The sequence below is a fragment of the Propithecus coquereli genome, unplaced genomic scaffold, assembly GCF_000956105.1.
Source record: "Propithecus coquereli isolate 6110/MARCELLA unplaced genomic scaffold, Pcoq_1.0 Scaffold64, whole genome shotgun sequence".
NCBI classification, from domain to species: domain Eukaryota; kingdom Metazoa; phylum Chordata; class Mammalia; order Primates; family Indriidae; genus Propithecus; species Propithecus coquereli.
This window is the reverse complement of record NW_012152396.1, coordinates 1,542,023-1,564,171: the sequence shown is the minus strand read 5'-3', so window position 1 is coordinate 1,564,171 and position 22,149 is coordinate 1,542,023. Positions and strand designations below refer to the sequence as shown.

At 37.9% G+C, this 22,149-nt stretch overlaps 1 protein-coding gene across 1 annotated transcript in view; it reads right to left on the bottom strand.

Moving 5' to 3' along the window:
- Window positions 1-3,754: 3,754 nt before the first annotated feature.
- DCK (deoxycytidine kinase) overlaps window positions 3,755-22,149 on the bottom strand; it is a 112,357-nt gene continuing 93,962 nt past the window's right edge. Inside the window, exon 5 of the mRNA XM_012659831.1 lies at window positions 3,755-3,931. Within this exon, the coding sequence (XP_012515285.1) occupies window positions 3,755-3,931 (177 nt within the window). The remainder of the gene's footprint in view (window positions 3,932-22,149) is intronic.

Here is a 22,149-nt window from a genome sequence, read left to right as displayed (position 1 = left end):
ATTACCGAGATTTAAGTACCCTCTGCCAAGCAAATAGTAGTAACATATCAATGGCCCCGCACCATTCCGATCAGTTAGGTAAGCCAGTAAGACAGGAACAGACTCAGCACCAACACCATCGGATGTTCTCAGTACCGCTAGTGAGCAGTCGCTCAATGCAGTCCAGCCACAGTTTATCGTGCAAGTGTATGTGCATATTCTAGTTACACATGTAATACATATGTGTGGAAGTTACTGACCAAAGTGCATTTTCAGCAGTAGCCGCCAAAACACATAAAGCCCAGAGAAACAATTTCACATACTGTCTAACTGGTCCTAGTTCCTAGTCTTTCTTCAACACGAAGCTATCTAATAAGACCTACAGGGGAAAAAAATTGGGGGTAGGGAAGAAACAATCTGTGGACAGAGACTTTTCTTTCCAGTATTCAAAACTGGAAGAGATCCATGGTGCCGCACCAGTGCTTGGGAAACTGGGATGGAGCTTGTATCTTTTTAAAAGCTTGCATGTTTAAAATCCTTAGTCCATGTTCAGAAGGCACTAGGTACCACCCCAAGCTGTCTAATGTCTGAAATTAAAGTGTAGTAATGTCATGTGTCTTTCTGTTGTCACATCTGGCTCACATATATGTTCACACATTCAACATAACCCACTGCAGTGACATGGGAAATTCAAACCCAAAGATAAAACAAAAATTGAGCTTTTAAGCTTTTGCCTAGGTAATTATATTCTGTTTCTAGACTAATGTTAAAATTGACTTTCACTCCCTGAACACGCAGTTAGCAAGAATCAGCAACCCCAAAGTAAGCTCACAGGCAAAGGGAAGTCACTTTTGTATTAAGAATCTACCACTGCTGTTCAGCAGTTTTTCACACTGTGGATTATGTATTTCAACATAGCTGGCAATTTCTCATTATAATCGTGAGCCAGCCATGAATAGTCAGCTTTGGTGAATGTTTGAGAAAGGAAAAGTCCAAGAAACACATTTTCCAAGCATTCTGCTGCAAAATGTCAAACTGTCCTTCACAGAAACTAGATAAGTAACTCCTGGAGGTAATTCACTATCAAGATTGGCAAGATTTTACCCCAAAAGGGGTCTAAAGTTGGCATCAGGGGTGGGAGGCAGGGAGAGAATAAGAGTACTATGCAGATCAGATTTGGTGTGTCTTAAATTAATGAGAAAAAGTTATCTTTGGCACAGAGTCAACAACCTCTGTTATCATTCTCATTACTTGATGTTTGCTGTCCCACAATTAAAAAAGCATGTTCCATTTCCCTTCCTATTGATTATTGTCCAGTAATTGAGATATATGTGTTTTTCCTTTGAAAGGTCATTGATTAACCTTTCTTAACTCTGCATGTGGTCACCTTTGCTATTGCTTTTCCTGGTGAGAACAATGAATCCGGAGATTTCTGTTCACCTATCCTCAAACTTGTGCTATGTCCCTCCATTCTCATAAGCCCCAAAAAAGAATTATTTGTTCTTTTTGTCTTGGGGTTCACACAGCTTGGTGACAAGAAGAATGAGCAGAAAAATTGATGGAATTAGGAAAAAAACAGTGTAAGCTTTACCGATAATGATTTTTTCACCTTTTAATCAGTAACTCTCTGTGCTAAATGACTTTCTAGAGTACCCATGCACTAGTTAGCTTATAAATCAGGTTTCTTTCCCATCATACTAGGTAGTAATAGGCACCTAAAGGAAACAGAAAGATGGGAGGAAGAACCTTTGTTTCAATGACAAGCACCATCTAGTGGCAGCAGGTGATGAAACCACCTGACCATAGAATGTCTCCAAGAAGACTGAAGATAAGTTTTCGAATAGGTCATCCAGGCATTCCTGGTCTCTTATAAGCATGACATTCTTTGATTCTAAAGCAAGAAGGTTGTATGTAGTAAAATAATGCAATTAATAGGACCTATGATGATTAATGAAAGTAAGCAGTGTGCAGATCTGACCTGCAGATAGGGTTATTAAAATAGGGTTTTCTCAGTCTTTGCATGACTTTGTATAGGTCCTTAAAGACGTCTGTATTTAAGTTTCCTCATTGCATAAAAGAAATTTCATTACATAAAATAAGAAGAATGATGACTTGTCACTAGATATTATCTGTAAAGCACTTTGTTCAACAAAGAGCAGAATCCATAAATATAATTTTCATATTTAGTGGTTTTTTTCATTATTCTATTTTATTAGGAAAAAAAGGTATTGTTGGATGTTTATCCTGGAGTTATACAAAATTATAACATTCAGTCCGGGCGTGGTGGCTCACACCTGTAATCCCAGCATTCTGGGAGGCCGAGGTGGGAGGATCGATTGAGGTCAGGAGTTCGAGACCAGCCTGAGCAAGAGTGAGACCCCTGTCTCTACTAAAAACAGAAAGAAATTATCTGGACAACTAAAAATATATATAGAAAAAAATTAACTGGGAATGGTGGCATATGCCTGTAGTCCCAGCTACTTGGGAGGCTGAGGCAGAAGGATTCCTTGAGCCCAGGAGTTTGAGGTTGCTGTGAGCTAGGATGACGCCACGGCACTCTAGCCCGGGCAACACAGTAAGACTGTCTCAAAAAAAAAAAAAAAAAATTATAACATTCATACACATCTCACATTAGAGCCTAAATAGAAGGGTGGTAGTAAACACATTCTACCTTGTTACCACAAACATCAAAGACTGATCAGAAATGTTTCTCAATATCAAGCCTTTTTTAAATACATGGCTCATGCATAGCCTAACAAACATTTTGCTATACAGAATAGAGATTTTATTTGTGCTAATATTTAGACTTGTGGTTGTTTTGTTATTAAGCAATATTGCAATAGAATGATCATTGAAGTCACCACTCTATCAATTTAGTCGACCACTTCATTATGTAAGAGTAAGAAAAGAGAAAATCACTTTTTCTTCTCATTCTGGAACCAATCTGGAATGACACTCAATGTGATAGATAGATAGATCACTGAAGGCCTCATTTTTGTTTCTCTTATAGTCTAGAAAGTATTCATATACAATCTGACAAATTCCTGAGTAAATTGAACTAACCTAGATTTATAATCTACATTTCCTTCTTCAAACCCTAGATTTAAAAATAGCTGTAGCCCCTTTTTCTGAGGAGAGAAGGCAAGTGAACACAGTTTTTGCAAGCTGTCAGCGTGGCATGAGCTGAAAAAATAATTTTATTTGGTTAAACATGTGTCATAAGTTGCTTCACAGCTTTAACGACTAAGCTTTCAGCCATATCCAACTGTCATTTTTCAAACACATGCCTAAAGTCAAATACTAGAAGAGGTTCTAACTTCTAAAAATGTCAACGAAGGCAAGTTAAAATCAAGGAGCTTAAGATAATTACACAAAAATTCAATAATTCCAATAGGATACCAGAATAATTTCCACTAATAATACTCAAACACTATGTCTGTGATAGAGAAACATACAAATCTTTCAGAAACGGTATTGACACATAATTATGAATGCTCTGTTTAATAACCTGAGGCCAGTGTTTCAGCCTCTTCCTCCTACAGGAATTCTCCCATGGATCAGCATAACACAAGACACAGGCCTCTCTGTGAAGGGAAGGAAAACTTAACAAGAGGTACCAAGCCACTAAAACCCATGCCCCTGATTTCAAAGATTGGTCTGGGTTTAAGTAAGACAGTAGAGAATTATGTCAGACTTCTTTACCAGAACGGACTCTTGGGACCCTGGGACTCTGATTATCCGTGCGTGTGTGTGTGCGTGTGTGTGTGCAATGTGATCACATCAGCCACTTCCCAGACACAGAAAGGTGCTTGTTCCTTTGTGTCCCGCTGGCCTCCCCGCCTCCTTGGGAGACGAATGAGCCCAGACGGCTGCTCGGAAGGTGCCCTTCCTTTTCCACCTGTGCACTGAGTCCTGTGGATCCAGCTGTTCCGCTGCTTGGAGGTGGGTTTTCCTATGGACGGACCACCGGATCCAACTGGGCTGTAACCATTCACCTCCCACTGGTCTGCTCTTCAGACAAGGCCCACCCTGGAGACCGCAGCACCACAGTCTCCTTGCAAGTAACAAAACAGTTGACATCACAAGTACCCATCTGCCATAGCATGTCCCTGATGTCTTCACGGGAAACACTGTGAGATTGAAACCTGAATATTAAATGTTGGCTCCTTCCTCCACCCCCCACCCTTCTTTAGGGAAAGAACATTCTGAGCAAATTGCCCTTATAGCTTTTCAATTCCCACTGCTAACCAAAGGATGCTCTGTTCTACACAGAAAACGGGCATGACTGGGCCATCCATTCAGTCAACAAATCTTTACAAGAACCTACTCACTTTGTATCAAGGACTCTTTTAGGCGATGGGTTCCCAGAACAAGCAGACAGGTTCCTGCTTCCTAGACGTCACAAGTAAACAAATAAATGGACAAGATAATTTCCACCGTCTTGGAATGCTAAATGCAAGGAAGTGGTCAGTGCCACGAAGAGGGTGACCGCTCATCCCAGTGTACGGTCCCCTCTACCCTCGTTACCCCTTTGTGATGATAGCACCACTCCCTTTCACCTCAAAAGTGAAACACTGGTGAGAAATACAGGATCACCTCGGCTCTGGAAGAAAGAAAGGGCAATGATGTAATAGAGCTGACAGGGCCAGGGCGAGCCACTTCCAAGAGGGGGTTGGGGAAGGCCTCTCCGAAACAGGGATATTTGAGCACAGATCTAAATGACAAGACACATAAGTATGAAAAATTTTAAAGGCGCCTGGACGGTACAAGCAGCATCTGGCACGGTACCTCACACATAGCAGGAACTCCGTAGTTACTTGTAGAGTGACCACTCGAATTCACTCTTTTCTGGAATGCTAAAAATAGGCTAACTTAACTAGAATATATTATTATTAAGACAGATTTCAGGCTCCACAAATTCCTTAAAGCGTCATTCTTCTTATACAATAACTTTTAGACTGTATCTATGTCTTTATGGCCATGTGCATAAAATAGCTCTCGAAGGATCCATAAGCAACTAAAAGCACTGTTTGCCTCCAGGGAGGGGAATTAGATAATTGTGGTGCAGTCACAAGGAGGAAGATTTTAACTGAATCATTTGTACTTTTTTTGAATTTTAACCATGTCGATAGAAGTGCTTACTTTTTAACCATGTCGATAGAGTGCTTATAATTTAAGATATATAAATAACTCCATTTACCTGCCTCGAGATATTTTTCCGTATATATCAGTATATAATTTAAACAAAAGCCCATCTGATAGATAGATGAATCTTTTTACAAACTATGACACAGTGGCAACCGAGACACCAGGGACAGGACTGGAATATCTAACCCCTTTCACAGTTATTGGATGCTGTTCAGTGCTGACAGTACTTGCTCACTGTCTACCTGCGCTCTGTTCAAATCAGTGTCACGGAGACAAAAAGATTTTCAGAAGAAAATCGCTGCTTTTCTTGCACCTTGGCGAATAAAAAAATTGTACAGAATTTTAAAATAGCATTTTATCAGACATCTTGCTGTAACTTTGATTAGAGCGGTTAGTTTTCAAAAACGAAAATTTGTTTTTTTCCATTATAGAAGCAATGCAGGTTTATTATGAAAAAGTCATAAAATAGAGAAAAGTAGATGGAATGGCAGTGAAAAATATCTCTTTCAGAGAAGATTGATAATATTTTGACATTTTCTGTGCATAATTTAGATCTGTGGTTTCCAGTTGATTGATCATATTGTATTAAAAAAAGGTATGGTCATTGAAGCTAACTTTGAGCATCTCTTTTGGCACAGAACACAAGTTTTAAGAGATTTGGCTAGAAAAAAGGGGAGAAACCTGAATTTGGTTCCATTTTTTTAAACCCAGGTCTTAGCCTGTTGTACTCTTATCTCCACACAATTCCAAAACTGCCCTTCTGTTTATGAAAATTCAGCTGGAATAGGCTGTCTATTGACAGTTTCTGCTATCTGGCAATGAAAATATCGATAGCCTCACTAATGACAATAATAATAACAAAAATAGTAATATTGGCCAACACCTACATAGCTGTTACAACGTCCCAGGGACTGTTCTAATATATTATTGTAACTCACTTAATCTTGTTAGTAGCGGTACCGCTTTCATCTTCGGAAGAAGCTGTATGACTCTCAAAACTCCCTGCATTTTATACATGGTCAACTCTGTTTTGGATTTACTCAAAATTTGAAGAAGTTTGGAGTTGGGGTTGATCTTTCTTTGTGAACTTAAACATCTGATCCAAAAGAGTTTAGCTAATTGTTGAGGAAATCTACACACTATAACACCTAAATTACATCTACTTCTCTAAATTCAACCGAACCTGACATGTATATATTGATATTGACACTTGCATATACTTCTGAGAAAGCAACTATCCAAAAACAGGATTTTGAAATTTGGAGACATTGTATTAATACTTTGGTATTTTTTTTTCTTTAACATGGGTACATTTTACCTCAGTCATTTAAAATTAAATTTTCAGCGGTGCTTTCTTCTAACTTCAATCACATATATGTGCTTTCTATCTATTAATACAACCCTTCCTATAGGGCACACGGTAGGCATACAAAATATAGGTTTGAGGACCATTAATAATTTCCCATGAAGGGTAACATCACAGTATTTGCTTATAATGTACTGTATAGGGAAAAAGTAGTGTATATATACGGTTCAGTACTCTCTATGGTTTCAGACATCCTCTGGGGGTCTTGCAAAATATCTCCCTTGAGTAAGGGAGGGACTACTGATATGTGACTCCTTAACTTTTTGGTTTTTCATTATAAAGTAAGTAGGAAAGGGAAATCTTTTTCTTGGTAATCTGGTAGCGGTGGTGGTTGTACTGTTTCGGTATCTAGGTACTGAGTCTGCCTCTAGCAATCTTTATCCTTAACTCAAATCTTGAGACTTTTTTATCTGTTTATTTTTTAAAAAACTAACATTTCACCCAGAATTACACAGAAATTGGTGACAAGTGCCAACATGTCTCCTTTCATTCAGCAATTCTTACTTGCTTAAGCCTAAAGAAGGTTATTAGTTTGCAAAAATTTGTCAGAAAATACCTGTGCTAGCACACGTAATGGGAAATCAGAAAGTAGAAGAGGGAGATTATTTTTTCATTATTGACAGGTAAATTCCTTTCCTCTCAAGTTCCCATCTGACTGCTTAAGTAACTTTGATCCAAAGAAAGTAACCCCAAATCACTTCTTGGTACTCAAATTTCTTCATAGGTATAGTGATATCTTGCAACTATAGCCTGGCATCCTAGTCCAGGGAAGGCATTAAAATAAATTCTCAAAAGGAAGAAAGAATAAGAGATAAATGAAAGTAAGTAGAAGAGTGCTAGATAGCTCCCCCTGCCCCAGCCAGCCTTCCCTAATTCTATTACTACTTTTTTGATTAAATTAAAATGCAGAAAGTATTGAGTGCTTATTTAACACTTGGTCTATCCTGGCAAGAGTAAAAGACATTCCATTTAGAAAAACAACTATTCAAAAGCTTCTGCTGACACTGCAGCTACTATTTGGAATAAAGACCACAGTAATCAAGTAGATGGAGGTGATTTTTCAGAGAATACAGAAGAAAATTTTACATACTAGGTGCAGTGGTGCCGTACTAACAAATTGCTTTCATAATCTTGCTTTAGCATAGACCACCAGTCAAGGAAAATGGAAGTAGTCCAGTGTAATACTAAAAGGTGAAGCAAATATTAATAAATTCAATGCTGCATTGAATCATTAATAATATGGTGCAGCTACTTCTGTCAGGTAATTCCTAATCCTCATAGAAATCTTATACACTAGGATAAAAATTATCCCTATTCTGCAACTGAGGAGACAGAGGCTCAGAAATGTCAAATGACCTCAAGTCAGACAAGCACCAAAGTTCTGGAGCCAGGGTTCTGCAACTAGGCCTAAGCCCATGCTCTTTCCACTATACCATGCTTCCCCTGTCTACCCCTAGGAGATATATGGAGAAAGGTAAGATTACTTGGGCCTAGGTCCTTGATGGATGAAGTGTGGGCGCTTTACCTCCACACTCCTTCCTCCTTACGCTGCCCATCTTCAGTCTAGCCTGCACACAAAGCCAGGTTAATCTTCCTAAACCACTATTTTAATTAACTTCCTGCCCCCACTCTCAAAAAATAAAACAAAAAAACTTTTCGGTGGGTCTTCATCTATTAAACGAAGTCTAAGTAATTTAGCTTTGAGTTAGTGGTGTTGAATGACTTGGCTTCAAACAGCTGTATTTGCTACTGATCGTATACATAGTTTGACAGTCCACTCAACCTGGATTTCTTACCATTTTCTAAGCATGCATTTTATTTTCTTGATCCTCGTCCCCTGCTCATGCCTTTTATTTTACTAGGAATGTCTTTATTTCCTCCACCTCCACCTCATGAAAGCCTTATTGTTAAATATCCAATTTAAATGCTACCTTATGCATATTGTCTTCTCTGATTAGTTCAGCCCTAAAGACTTCTTTCTCCTCCACAATGACAGCATTCAGATGTGTCACTTACAGTCACTGACACCATCACCATGTATTGAGGTTTTGGGTTTATGTACGTTATTTCCTCCACTAAATTGTAGGGTCTATGAAAGTAGGAAATATGTCTTATGCATTTTTACATTCTTTATCTCCTCTAGTACAGTCCCATGCACATAGGAGGCTCTCGTTAAAAACTGAATGAATAAGTGAAACAATGAACGAATAAAGGTTAGGTTTAGTTAATGACAACTACAAGTTCAAATATAATAAGAGCCTCCTTGAAACATCAGATCAAGCCCAAAAAGCATTTGTAAGTTTTAATTTTCCTGTGATTATTAATGTAAAAGTCATCTTTTATATTCAGTCATGAGCTTGAGTAAAATATGGATAAATTTTCATGAGAAATTAGGCTGAAACTTGCAATTTCCTCCTTGTTTTAAACCATCTTTCCTTTATTCATTCAAAAAAATATTTATGGAATGCTATTATGCACGAGACCCAGCAAAGTACTGAAGAAACAGAAGAGAGCAAGAGAGACGAAGCCACTGTCTTCAGGGAGCTTAAATTCTGGTTGGAAAGAAAGGTAATAAACAAGTAAACAAACATATAAAATAACAAGGCAACTTCTATTATAGAAAGTAATAGGCTGCTAAAGGAGAGATAATGGGATAGAATACTTAGACTGGCTGGTCAGGGAAGGCCTAAGGAGGTTAAAGCTGACATTGAATGAGCCAGCCATGCAGAGCGCTGTGGGAAAGCACTCTGGGTGGAGAAAACAGCAGGTTCAAAGGCACTGGAGGGGTGAGGAGCACAATGAGCAAAGGAGAAAGTAGAGTTGAGATGAGATTTGGAGAAGGAGGCAGGAGCCAAATCTTGCAGGGTTTTGTAGGTCCAGGAAGGAATTAAGATGGTATCCCAAGAGCAATCAGAAGCAACTGAAGAATTATAAACAAGGCTGTCATATGACCAAATTTAGGATTTGGGAATATCATTCTTAGAACTGAATAAAGAATGGATTGGACAGGAATGACAGCTTGCATTAGGGGGTGCTGTGGTTGGAATGTTGTCCCTCCAAAGCTTATGTTGAAATGAGATTGGCATTGTAACGGTATTAAAGAGGTGGGACTCTTAAGAGGTGATCAGGCTATGAGGGCTCCACCCTCAGGATGGGGTTGGTGCCATTATAAAAAAGTGACTTTGGCCCCGTCTTTCTCTTTCTTGCCCTCCCACCTTCCACCATTGATCATGCAGCAAGAAGGCCCTCACCAGATGCTGGCACCTTGATCTTGGATTTCACAGCCTCCAGAACTGTGAGTCAACAAATTTTTTGTTCCTTATAAGTTACCCAGTCTCAGATATTCTGTTATAACAGCACAAAACAGACTAAGATAGAGGATGAGCACTGAAGATGGAGAGAAGAAGATAAATTTGGGAGATGTTTGGGAGGTAGAACTAAGTGAACTTACTGACATATTAGATATAAGACTTGAAAGAGTGAGAAAAATTAAAAATGGCTCCTAAGTTTTGGCTAGGAAATCATGTCATTTTCTAAGATGGAGACACCTGATGAAGACCAAGTTTAGGGCAGACAAAAGACACTACTTTGATTTTGGGGAAAGACAAAAATTGTGTTATTTTGAACACAATAAGTTTGAGATGCTTTTTAGACGTCCAATTCTAATAAACAACCAACGTCACAAAAATGTTAACATTTCACTGTTGACAAAACACATTCTCCCAACTGTGTCCTCACTTTTTCTTTGGACAATGCGGCAGACTGTATTTCCCAAAGAAGGTCTTAGCAACTACTCCCATTCCCACATCCTTTTCTCCAATGTGACCTTGCCATTCCACTCTCAAGAGGCAGAGTCTAATTCTCCTCTCCTTGAATTTGGATGAGCCCGGGACTGTGTTGACCAATAGAGCACAGTGAAGTCAGGCTAAGTGCCGTAGATGATGCAGCTACTGCTTTGTTCTCTGGAGCCTTGAGCTGTCGTGATTGGCTCCAACCCAAGCTACTTGGAATGGTGACATGGAGAAGCCGACTACCTGTAGGCAGTCTGGTTGGCGGTCCTAGTCTTCAGATCTTCCAAACACAGGTACCAGACATGTGAATGAAGGGGCCTCCAGATGATTCTGACCCCCAGCTGTTGAATCATTCCAGCCCTCAAACCTCAGCTGGAATTCTAAACACAGTGGCGCAGAGGCAAGCCATCTAGCTGTGCCCTGTTCTAACCCACAGAATCCATGAGCATAATAAAATGATAATTTTTGTAAGCTACTAAAATTTGGAACAGTTCATTAAGCAGCAATGGTATCCAGATCAGACATTCCAGAGAAGCGCACACTCCCCAAACAAAATGTTTAAAGTAAACGTCATTCCACTGACTCGAATGAAGGGTGAATTACTAGATCAGTGGTAACTCTGGGACAGACAAGGAATCTGAAGCTCAGACATAAATGTGGCTCTTAATTCTTCTTGGTAAAATTAAGTTTGATAGTCAAGTGTATTTAAGTTCGATAAAAGCTAGAGTCAAAGAAAGCCACATTTTAAAACCTTGATGCACATTTCGAGTATTATGATTTCATTTACATTCTATAAACAGTTTTCCTGCAGATATCTCTCTAAGTTCACATAAGTGGAGCTACAAATAGAATAGACCACTTATGGATAAAATTCCTATGAATGCCAGACAGGGAATTGGAACACAAAGTTGTTTTGTTTTTCAAAAACAATCCTCTGTATTTTTTCTTTTCTTAATACCCAATATTTTCTCTTCACCTTTCTTATAGGAACTGTGAAATAGAAGAATATGGCCTTGGTTACTTTTGAAAAAAATGCTTTGATGTGAAAACTGTTTTAACACAAGGTACTACATTTGGAAAGTATATTATTTTCCTAGGAATTAGGAGCTGTTATCTGACGAATGAATAAAGTCAATTTGTTTTGCCTCTACAACAATCAGAAATATTTGGTGACTGATTACTCCTTCATATGAGTGAGTAGAGCAAGTGTTAACAATAAACAATATTTTCCAAGATAGCAGGTTTTTTAGCCACTGCCTCCTGGCTCTGACAGTGCTGATATTTAATAACATTTCACTCCTTAGTAAGCTAATATTTTATCACCCTTGCAGATCTATAATCAATAGGAAATTTTTTGTCTTTTATGGACAAAATAAACTGAACTCAAGGCTCTTGGCTTTCCTTCTGTCTTCACTATTATGCCCTATGCATAATACCAACATTGGTGCTCTAGTCAGTGTTAAGATTCTGGAAGCCCCGCAAAAACAGTAACTATATTGCTTAATTTTTTTTTTCATTTCTTTCCCTAAAAGTAAACGAACACACTTAGTATTTAAAGCCTTAAAATGTTCCAGCTGCTGTATGGAAATTTTGGGGTCACTTTTTAAACGACGTTGTATAATAAGAAGTTCAAAACAAAATTTTGTTTTGTTTTGTTTTAAGAGTTTGAATTTAAGGACTTATAGTTCATGAGTGCATACCTAATAAGAAATGAACTTAAACCAGAGGTTGCCAGACTTTCTGTAAGGAGTCAGATAGGAAACGTTTTGGGTTTTGCCAGCCGTATATTCTTTGTGTCAGCTCCTGAATTCTGCCACTGTGGTGAGAAAACAGCTGTAGGCAATATGCAAATGAACGGGTGTTGGCTACAGAGGGCCACACTTTGCCAACTCCTGGGTTAAGCTAAAGGCAGATTACATTAATGAAAATATATTGAAACATAACCATGTTTATTTATGAATATATATACCTCTTAGGATATCCAAAATATTTTAGTATGTCTTTACACCTACCGTTTTGTTTTATTGCTAGCTATCCCATTGCCTCTCAGCCCAACCTCCGGGTTGCCATGGACAGAGATAAGTCAATTACGGTATTACATCAATGATTGGAATGCGACGAAACTCCTCGGGGACACCACAGCAGAAAGAAACAGACCGAAAGGCAGTGTGTGGTATTTTGGAGTCGGAGGGAGGTGTGGAAAATACTGGTCCAGAATATTGAGCAAAGCAGTTTGTTACCTTGTGCAGCTACAGCTAAATTAAAACGCAGCTGATATGGAGCACACTGCTCAGGGGTACTAACGTCACACACAATGAAGTGGACACTCCCATTTCACTTAAAGAACTTAATAAAACTGGAATGACAGAAATAAAGCCCCCTTCCTAACCATTCTCATTATGAAGTAAAAGTGAAGGAAAAGAGTACATTAAAAGGTTAAGAGGAAAAGAGTAGATTTAAAGACTTATAAAGTATTGATGGCCTGTCTACTGTTATGGCCAAATGATGCATCTGATCTTACCAAGCTTGGAGAATTTTTTTTTTCTCCACCACTTGTTTCTAAAAAGTCATCATCTCCCTTCTCCCTATATGATTCTGATTTCTAGCTCCCTGGCCCCATAGTACCTGTCAAAGATTGAATTATTCCTGGCAATGAACCATAATACAATTTTAGGAACATTGTTTTAGTGAACAACGTTACCAAAAATAGTATTAATGTATATAACAAAATCAAGAGCCACAGATTAGGTGAAAAATAAGTGGAATTGAAATATCAAATAAATGTGTTTGATGGGTCCTTGAGTGTCCTATCTTTGTAAACTTACATAATGGAAATTTGACCATATATGGTAGCCTTAAAGAATTAGTTTTCTTTTTCAGAGTCTCTTCAAGTTTTAACACACCTAGATCCAAAATCAAGCATAAAGGTAAAATGTCCTTCAGTAGTGATAATCTTTAGTTCTTTCCTGAGCTAATCCATGTAATTCACTTTCCCCTATGCTCTACATTCATTAGCGATTCACACCCCACTCTCATGGACTATGGCTCCATTTAAAAGATAAGGACAAGGAGCATTAAGAGATCAGGGCAAGGTCAGCCCAGATGAAACGCAGGTGTTCTGTTGCTTAGCCTTGACCTGAGACCACGAAAACCTTGGAATTGTCTGATTAAAACTTGTGTGCTGCTTGATAGTAGTGGGACCAAATGGGATGTACGTGTCTGGGCCTCATAGGAAGACCTGCTATGAAGATTACATTTTGTAATAAGAGTATAACAGAAAGAGCGTGAGCTTTGGAACCAGACCACCCTGGATTTGAAGCTTGGCTCTACTGTTTATTCTCTTGGGAATTTCTCTTATTATGGTGGTGGCAGAGATGTGGATATTACTGGTATCTCAGTAACCATGCAAAGACACAATTTATAGTACCAAAACAATTTTCAATGATTACTTAAAACCTTTAAATCATAATCCACCAAACATATTGAATGCCTCATCTATATTCTATCTTTAATCAGTTGAGCAAGAATATCATCTCTTCAAAGTGATGTTGACTAAATTAAGGCCATTGCTTTGCATGAAAATAAGCCCTGGAATGGTCTTCATTATTAAATTCATCTCCTATTTCCTATGGAATTGCAAACCTCACCGTAATCCTACACCCAATTAGTAGATTGGGTGGGAATATGGTCAGAATTATAAAGGAGAGAAACAGTTCCATTTCTACACCATTTAATTCCTCTCTTAAACTCTGAGAACAGATTAAATAATCCATGAAGTTATACATTGTTCTCTCTCATGCTATACTGTTGTCTTTCTTTCATCTCTTAAAAGGTCTTAACAAAATTATCTTAGCACACAATGTTAGACCTAGAGGATATAAATGTCTTTTATCATCTGCCATGTTCTACATTGTTTTGCAGCATTCATTCAACAGTTTTCTGAGTTTATTATGTATTAAACACTATGCTTGGTAGTGGGGATAAACAACAATTAACAAGACATGATACAGTCCTTATCCTCGTGAAGCTTACTGAAGAGTTCTTTTGGAAGATAAATATTAAATCAATACACAAGTAGGCAATTCATTAATTACAAATAAGGTTAGACAAGTCATCGTTAAAACAGAATAGACGGAGACTCGTCCTGTGGAAGTCTGGTGACCCATCACCTCTATACCTAATGGGATGGCAGCTGGAGACGACTTTCCCATCTCCGCATTCTCTGCCACTGACATCATCCCCGCAGTAAAACACAACAATGGGATGTGGATGATGATGCTTGGGTGGGGTAAGAAATGTTCTTGTAGAGTCAGTTAATTAAATAATCATATTGCCACCTGACAACTTTTCTCACTCTGTAACACTGTACTTGCCTTTAGGGAACTTTCGCAAATTGTTTGTTGAATGTACAGTGAGAGGCTTATTTGCTTTGTGGAGAAGGGCTCAGGGTGATGTCTCTGTCAGAACCCTACAGCTCACTCATGTTTCATCTTCTTAAGGGGAAGAAAGTCAAGTTGGAAACACTGAAAGTCTCCCCTTCTTCTGGCCCTCTGTAGATACGCGCTTCTCAGACTTAGAGCTATAATCCATACTGTGAAAATACGGTTTCCTGGCAATGTTATTTATTCTGAAAATTTTTATATTTATCTGGAGGATAAATATTTATTATTGAACGCACCCTACTTCTCCAAAATATAGATCTCCTTCCGAATTTATCAAATCCTCATTTTATCACCTAGTGCATATATGAAAGTGGTGTGTGCCAGTAAAGAGAAATTAGTGCAAAGCCCTTTTTTTTTTTAATTATCAGGGTTTGTTTGTTTTGTTTTGTTTTTTAGTTCTTCAAATGTGGTAAAAAACATACATATTCCTAGCCACAAACACTGAGTTGCTATTCTGTGGGGATATTTTTAGTTAAATCCTCTTCATTTATGTACTTTCCTTAGACTAGAGTTTTTTTGTTTGCTTGTTTGCTTTTTTAAAATTCCCTCCTTTTTTCAAAACTCCTATCTTTTTCTTTATGGCTCATCTAGTCTATCTTCCATCTCTATAGTGTTTACTACATAATAAACTCTATAAATTATTGTTAGCTATTACTGTGACAGATTCCAAATTCCTCATATCATGGAATTGAGGGGGGCCTCTTACTGAACTCCCCTCAATTCCATGATATTATCACCCCTTTCCTTCTGAACACATTCTCTCCTATTTCTAGTTTCCTTTCCTCATGATTTACGCTGGTTTCTGAATCTATAAGGTGAGTATTGCTATAGAAATAAAACGGAGGCTGGGTGTGGTGGCTCACGCCTGTAATCCCAGCACACTGTGAGGCCGAGGCAGGAGGATCACTTAAAGTCAGGAGTTGGAGACCAGCCTGAGCGAGAGTGAGATGCCATCTCTAAAAAAAATAGAAAAATTAGCCGGGCACAGAGGCACACACCCTGTAGTCCCAGCTACTCCAGAGGCTGAGACAGAAGGATCACTTGAGCCCAGGAGTTAGAGGTTGCAGTGAGCTATGATGACACCACTGCACTCTAGGTGGGGTGACAGAAAGAAAAGAAGTAAAATGGAGTTCCACATGAGAATAACTCAATGTATAGTATAAGAATTATAATTTTATTATGCACTTCTAAATGGCATCAAACAAAATTTGACATTTATAATGGTTATCCCTGTGTTCGTGGGGAAAAACAAGGGCCTAGTGTTTACACTTATCCAGACATATGTATAAGATTAAACAATAGGGAGTGGGTTTAATTCCTTCCAAATGGAGATCATCAACAAGGAAGAGAGAATATTGGGTTGTGATTAACACTGTCGACTCTAGAATCAATAGATTCATTTACTAGCTGCATGATCTTGGCCAATGTTACCTAACTTCTCTGAGGCTCGGTTTTCACATTAGTAAAAACTTCACTGGGTTGGGGTGAAAAGTACATGAATTAAATAGATGTAAAGTACTTAGAAAGCCTGGCATAGTAAGTATTCAATAAATGTTAGCTATTATTATGACAGATTCCAAAGTTCAGAAATCCACATCTTTTTTTCTGTACCCTAATATAATAGAAAAATCAAAACAACAGCATTGGATAACCATACCCAGATTTGCATATAGGTTTGTCGATCATCATTTAGCAATATAGGACTCTACAGAAAGTATCATATATTAAAATCTAATGAAAACAATAATAATAAAACACTTTTGACCCAGTAATTCCATTTATAGGAGTTTTTCCTAGGAAATATTTACCCAAGTCAGCAAAGAGAAAGAGAGAGGGAGAGGGAGTCACACAAAGATGTACTCTGCATCAAGGCCTAACACTGTAAAATAAGAAAATTGAAGAATACCTGAAAATTGGTCAAAACTATATGGTCCCTCCTTTCAGCTATCCACAGTGCAATGTTAAAAGAAAACAGTAAGTTGCAGAAGAGCATTATCGCATTGGGTGAGGCCCAATCCCATTTTCATTATATAGATGTAGATATATAGCTATGCACACATACACACATACAATTTGCATCTGTATTTTTCTTTTATAATTAAAAAGTCTTAATTTTCATTTTATTATTTAATAAATCACATATATTTTTTAATAAACCACTGATGAAGTACTATGAAATCCACCCAGGTGTTTCACGGATAAAACGGCTGGACCTTTAAGGCGTCCCAGGTGAAAATAATGGAACGTGCTACGTCAGCACTCTCTTCTCCAATCCACATCCCCTTCCCCTTGGGTATTTGCAGTCTGAAAAGCACATACAAGCTAATTCATCTCCTGCTGGCCCACCCACACCTTACCCGTCCTCTCCCTCTGACCCAGAACATGAACACCGTGGGTGGCAAAAAGAGATGGAGTTCTAGCACGATGTCTAGAAACAGGTCTGATGAGGAATCAAAATCTATGCTGGTGCAAGAAGTGCCTGCCAACACCAAAGACCCTTCTCAAAGTCAGCCATTCCCTTTTCAGCACATTGCTACAGAGCTAAAGGGACTTAGGGATTTGATGTTTGAAGGGGAAGTACTTTGCCATTCCAAGTAAGTGGTTGAGAGAAGGTCACCATGGAAACAAACCGTCACATGAATTTTGAGGTATTTAAAACCTCAATTTAGCGTTTGAAATCCATAGCTTGCCTTTGAGAAACATCCCAGCTTTTTAAAAAGCTTTGGCTAAGTGGGAGCAGGGGATCAGTGGTGTTGATGAATCTGTTTATTTAGCTAATAAAACTAAACTGTTTTTTTAGGCACAGTAGTCGATCTCTTTGCCAGTGTAAGCAGAAAATTGGATTCACTGTGTTTAGACATGCCCTTTCATTCAGGTCACAGTTGTACATTTGTGACTCTTTTTATCATGTTTAATATCTATGCAGATGCTGTGTGGCTGCATGTTTATGTTACTCCTTGCTAAAAAAAAGAGACACACTGAGTCGAGGATGTGTTTGCCTGACACTCTGATTTTTTAATTGGGTCTGTTCCCATAAACTTAGGTTGTTGGTACTGGTTTCTGTCTCTTATAAACACCATAGTAACCAGGGAAATAAACTTCTCATGAAATTCACTCTTTCCTGTTTGATAGATTGAAAATTGGATTTAAATTTTGAAACTATGGCTTTAAATCAAAAACTTGGTTGGTTTTATTTCCCTCTTCTCACCATCGCCTTCCTTGTCAGAGATGATAGCAAGCAAGGAAGGTGGTCACTGCTTCAACATGTCTCCCTTCCAAAAGCCCCTCTTGTGAAGACTCTTACGTGTGTAGCGTAATACCTGAAAGGCAGACATGTATGTATAACCCAAAGATCAGAAGGTCTTTGAATAATCAAAAATTGGTTGGAAATTATGTATTGAGTTAATGTAAGTAGACCATTACATTTCATTTCAAATGTCCTAATTTCAGAGTTTTGAATTTGTATATGACATTCTATATATAATGTATGCAAAAGCAATAAACGCAAAGTCAATAAAATATTTCTTATGCTAATTCATTGAGTTTTGGTATACAAAATATCTAGATATACAAAATTTAGAAAATTCAATTCAAAAATATACATTTTACTGACAATTTTTATTCATATAATGTAAAAAGATATTTTCCAATTACCAATTTGACCTTGTTACAAATACATTAATACATAATGTATTACTATGTGTCACTTTTATCTGAATAAAAATGATAATATTATTCTGACACTAGATTTCTAAACGGCATGGCTTTATTATACACACTACTAAATTGGGATTGTTATTAGTATCTAATAATTTATATCATTACTCCAACTTCCTTTTTCTTTAATAATGACATACACTCAACTCTGCCTTAAGAATTCTTACAGATATCAGTTGAACTTCTCAACTCAGGTTTTTAGACCTTCCATAATTGCAAGTTGGACTGGTGTATTTACATCTACAGATTAAGGAATAAATAATTAAACAATTCATGAGCAATGCAGCCATAATTATGCTATTTAGACAAATGCTGGGTAACATGAAGCATTTTCTTTATGACGTGCCATTCTAAATCTCAATTTAGAATAACTAATAAAAGCGATTATAAATCACTTTGCAAAAATAAAACTGTTAAGCGTGAGCTGAATAAGTACTATTAATTAAAGCTGTTAAGGGTTTAGAGCAGAAAGGAAATGTCGCCTCAGCATTGCTAAAATGAGGCCAAAAACTACCACTGATGACATAAATGCAAGAAATCCAGAGGAGAATATTAGTGATGACAAGGATGGCTTCACCTGAAGCCTCCAGTTGTTTCAAGGGTTTTTATATCTCTTTTGATACGGTATTTCTGTACCAGCTGCCTACAGAATTGCCACGTGTGTGTGCTTATTTAAACATAAGTCCATTTCTCTCTAGGTATAACTTCACTGTCTTTATATCAATAGATTTGATCATAACAGAGTCAGTTGTGGCTAAAGTCTTATGATTTTTATTTGTAAAATTCGTGAGCATAGAATAGCCAAAGACTACAAGGACATACCAGAAAACACACCATGTATACACAAGGGGTGCACATATCTGCGCACGCAGTAAAAACACATGATAGTAATGAAATTTTTGTTAAACTACAGATTGAAAAAACCTCATATACCTCACCAGACTGTGATGAGGTATCAAGAGACCTTCATGAGGTTCACCAAAGTCTCTGAGCGACGCATGAGTAGTCCAGGCTATCAGGAAGCCTAACTCACTTCCCACCACAACGGCTTTGTTGGCAGCACCCTGTGGAATTATATGTCACGGAGTTGGCCTGTTGAGACAGTGCATCATCCTTCCCACAAGTCCAAAATTGGGCTTTTATGGATAATAGCAAAGGAACATAATAAGGAAGAACAGTCTGAGCTCCTGTTTATTAAATTAGTGTGTGAAAAGCCAGCAGAGATCATGTGTATTCTTGTAAATTCTGTACTGACTGTTCTGTAAAGAATCATGACGTGCAAAGTTTAGGCATATGTATGTTACCGAGAAATGCGAAGAAATGTTTCCAGTACCTATAATACCAAATGAACTTAAAAAGAAAAATAGACATTTATTTTAATTTGTTAACTTAAAGTGCTGCCAATTAATTGGATTATTCTGATAAACTCATACAAAGAAACAATACAGCAGAAATATAGAGGAAATATTTTTGTGACACGGGGCTTCCCCTTAATTGTGGCTACCAGCTCTGTGCCTTCAGACTGCTCTTCTTCTTAATGTATTATATGTAATGTTATGACCTTTATCTTCCTGGGTTTGTCACTAATGTATTCTAGCATTTCTACTTTACCTTGGGGTATTAATACTTATAATAAGTATTATATTTTTTCTATTTTCCTTTTAACCAAATCCAATGCATATTTTCATAATAATTTTCTAATTCTATCAATCCCAATTGTTAACTAACTTACCCAGAATTCTTTGTTGATGGTACACTGGAGGGGCAGGTGCACCTGTGATCATTCCTTACTGTGCCGTCTCTTGTACCAGCATCTTCTTTCTTTCTTCCTCGAAAATTATCATGAATTTGGCCAGTAATTTCTTATGCTATGTTTACCATATAGCTCATTTTGTTTGCCCCAACTCTCTACTTTCTTGCAAATGAAAGCTTCCACAGTCTACTCCTGTGACCAACATTTCTTCCCTGCTCACAGCACGCCTATGAGGCAGTGCTTCCCGTGGAGGAGCCAGCACCCCTCCGTCCAGAGCTCACTACCATAGTCTCGTGGTACCAGGCCATTGAAGAACCATAGGCATAAGCTCACTTCCAGAGAGATAGAAAGGTCATTGTTAAGTCCATAGAGGCAAAGGCCCTTGAACAAATGCAAACCTTGTAAATGTCCCTCATGCTGGCTATTTTCAAGCCCTGATTTGAGACCTACACAGACCCATTAGAGGTCATCTCTGAAGGAAATACCCCAGTTATATCCACATACTCCAAATCCACGTTCAGGTTGGATTATGGCAGGTCTGAACAAACGTGCAAGAGTGTATGACATTGTTTCATTACCTCGCTGCCTCATCACCCTTCCATGTGCGCTGGATTGGACCAATGTCCACAGAGCCTCCCCCATCACACTCTGCCCGCCTGACTGTGTGTCACCAGCCCCTGGTGGCAAGAGCAAGGGCATGAACTAGAGGACCAACGAGAGGCATTGGGAGTGAATGAGTACACGTGCTAAAACATTTCCGTCTGTCTCTTTACTGGCTAATCAATGGAGTAGATAGAGGTTCTGGCCTTTTCCTTGTACGGTGTAGTGCAGATAATGGCATGTTTTTATTTCTAACAAGGATGAAGAAAAAAAAGCCAAGACATATGGAGCGCCTATTATCTGCCATGCCAAGTACTGAAGGCTTTACACGTGTTATCTCATTTAATCCTCACACTACTCTCCGAAAAAGTGTTTTTATCCTTTTTTTTACTGATGAAGAAAGGGAAGCTCAATGAGATTAATTACTGGCCCACGGTCAGACATTTTATTGGTGGAGAAGCTGGAGTTTGAAACCAGGTCTGTCTTTTCATCATTCCCTAGTAATTCCAAGAAGCCAGTCCTTTTCCTCCAAAATGACACTGTTCTGAGGATAAAATAATTGTTCCCTTTATTTAATGAATGAGCAAATGCAGAGTATCATGCAGCATAGACATGAGGTGGGCAAAAAGGAGAAAATGAAGGTGAAATGAGCATAGAAAAACGATCAAAGAAAGTGTGAAGCAGGTAAATACCCTAGGAGGTCTCTTGCATACATGCATTAAGAGATGTCTAAGAATGCCCACGGTACCTTAGGTCATAATAGTAAAAGAAATGATGGAAAGAATCCAGATGCCCATCAACAGTAAAACATAAATTAATTGTGGTATATATTCACACAATGGATTATGATACAGATGTGAACATTATGAACTACAGATACACATACTAACATGAATGATTTTAAAAAACATAACTGTGTGTGAAAGAATCAAGGCCCAGAGAATAGCACATCAACACTGAAGAATCCCCCCAAATGTAATCTTGAGCAAAAAAAGCAAGTCAGAAAGATGTGCACAGCCTCATTCCATATATATAAAGTTCAAAAGTGAGCAAAACTATACATTATATTATTTAGAGATAAATACATATGTAATAAAAGTGTTAAAAATCAAGGGAAATATTAACACGAAATTTAGAATAATGGTTATCTCTTGGCGAGAAGGGAATACAGGAGGGAAGAGACATACAGGAAACGCATCTGATACATGGGTAATATTCTAGATCTTTAGCTAGAGCTGATAGGATTGTAAGTATATGTTATTTTCTTGAAATGTATATATATATACATTATATGTACCCTTTTATACATATTATAAAGTTTTTAAACTTTTCTAAAAGGTATATTTCTTAAGC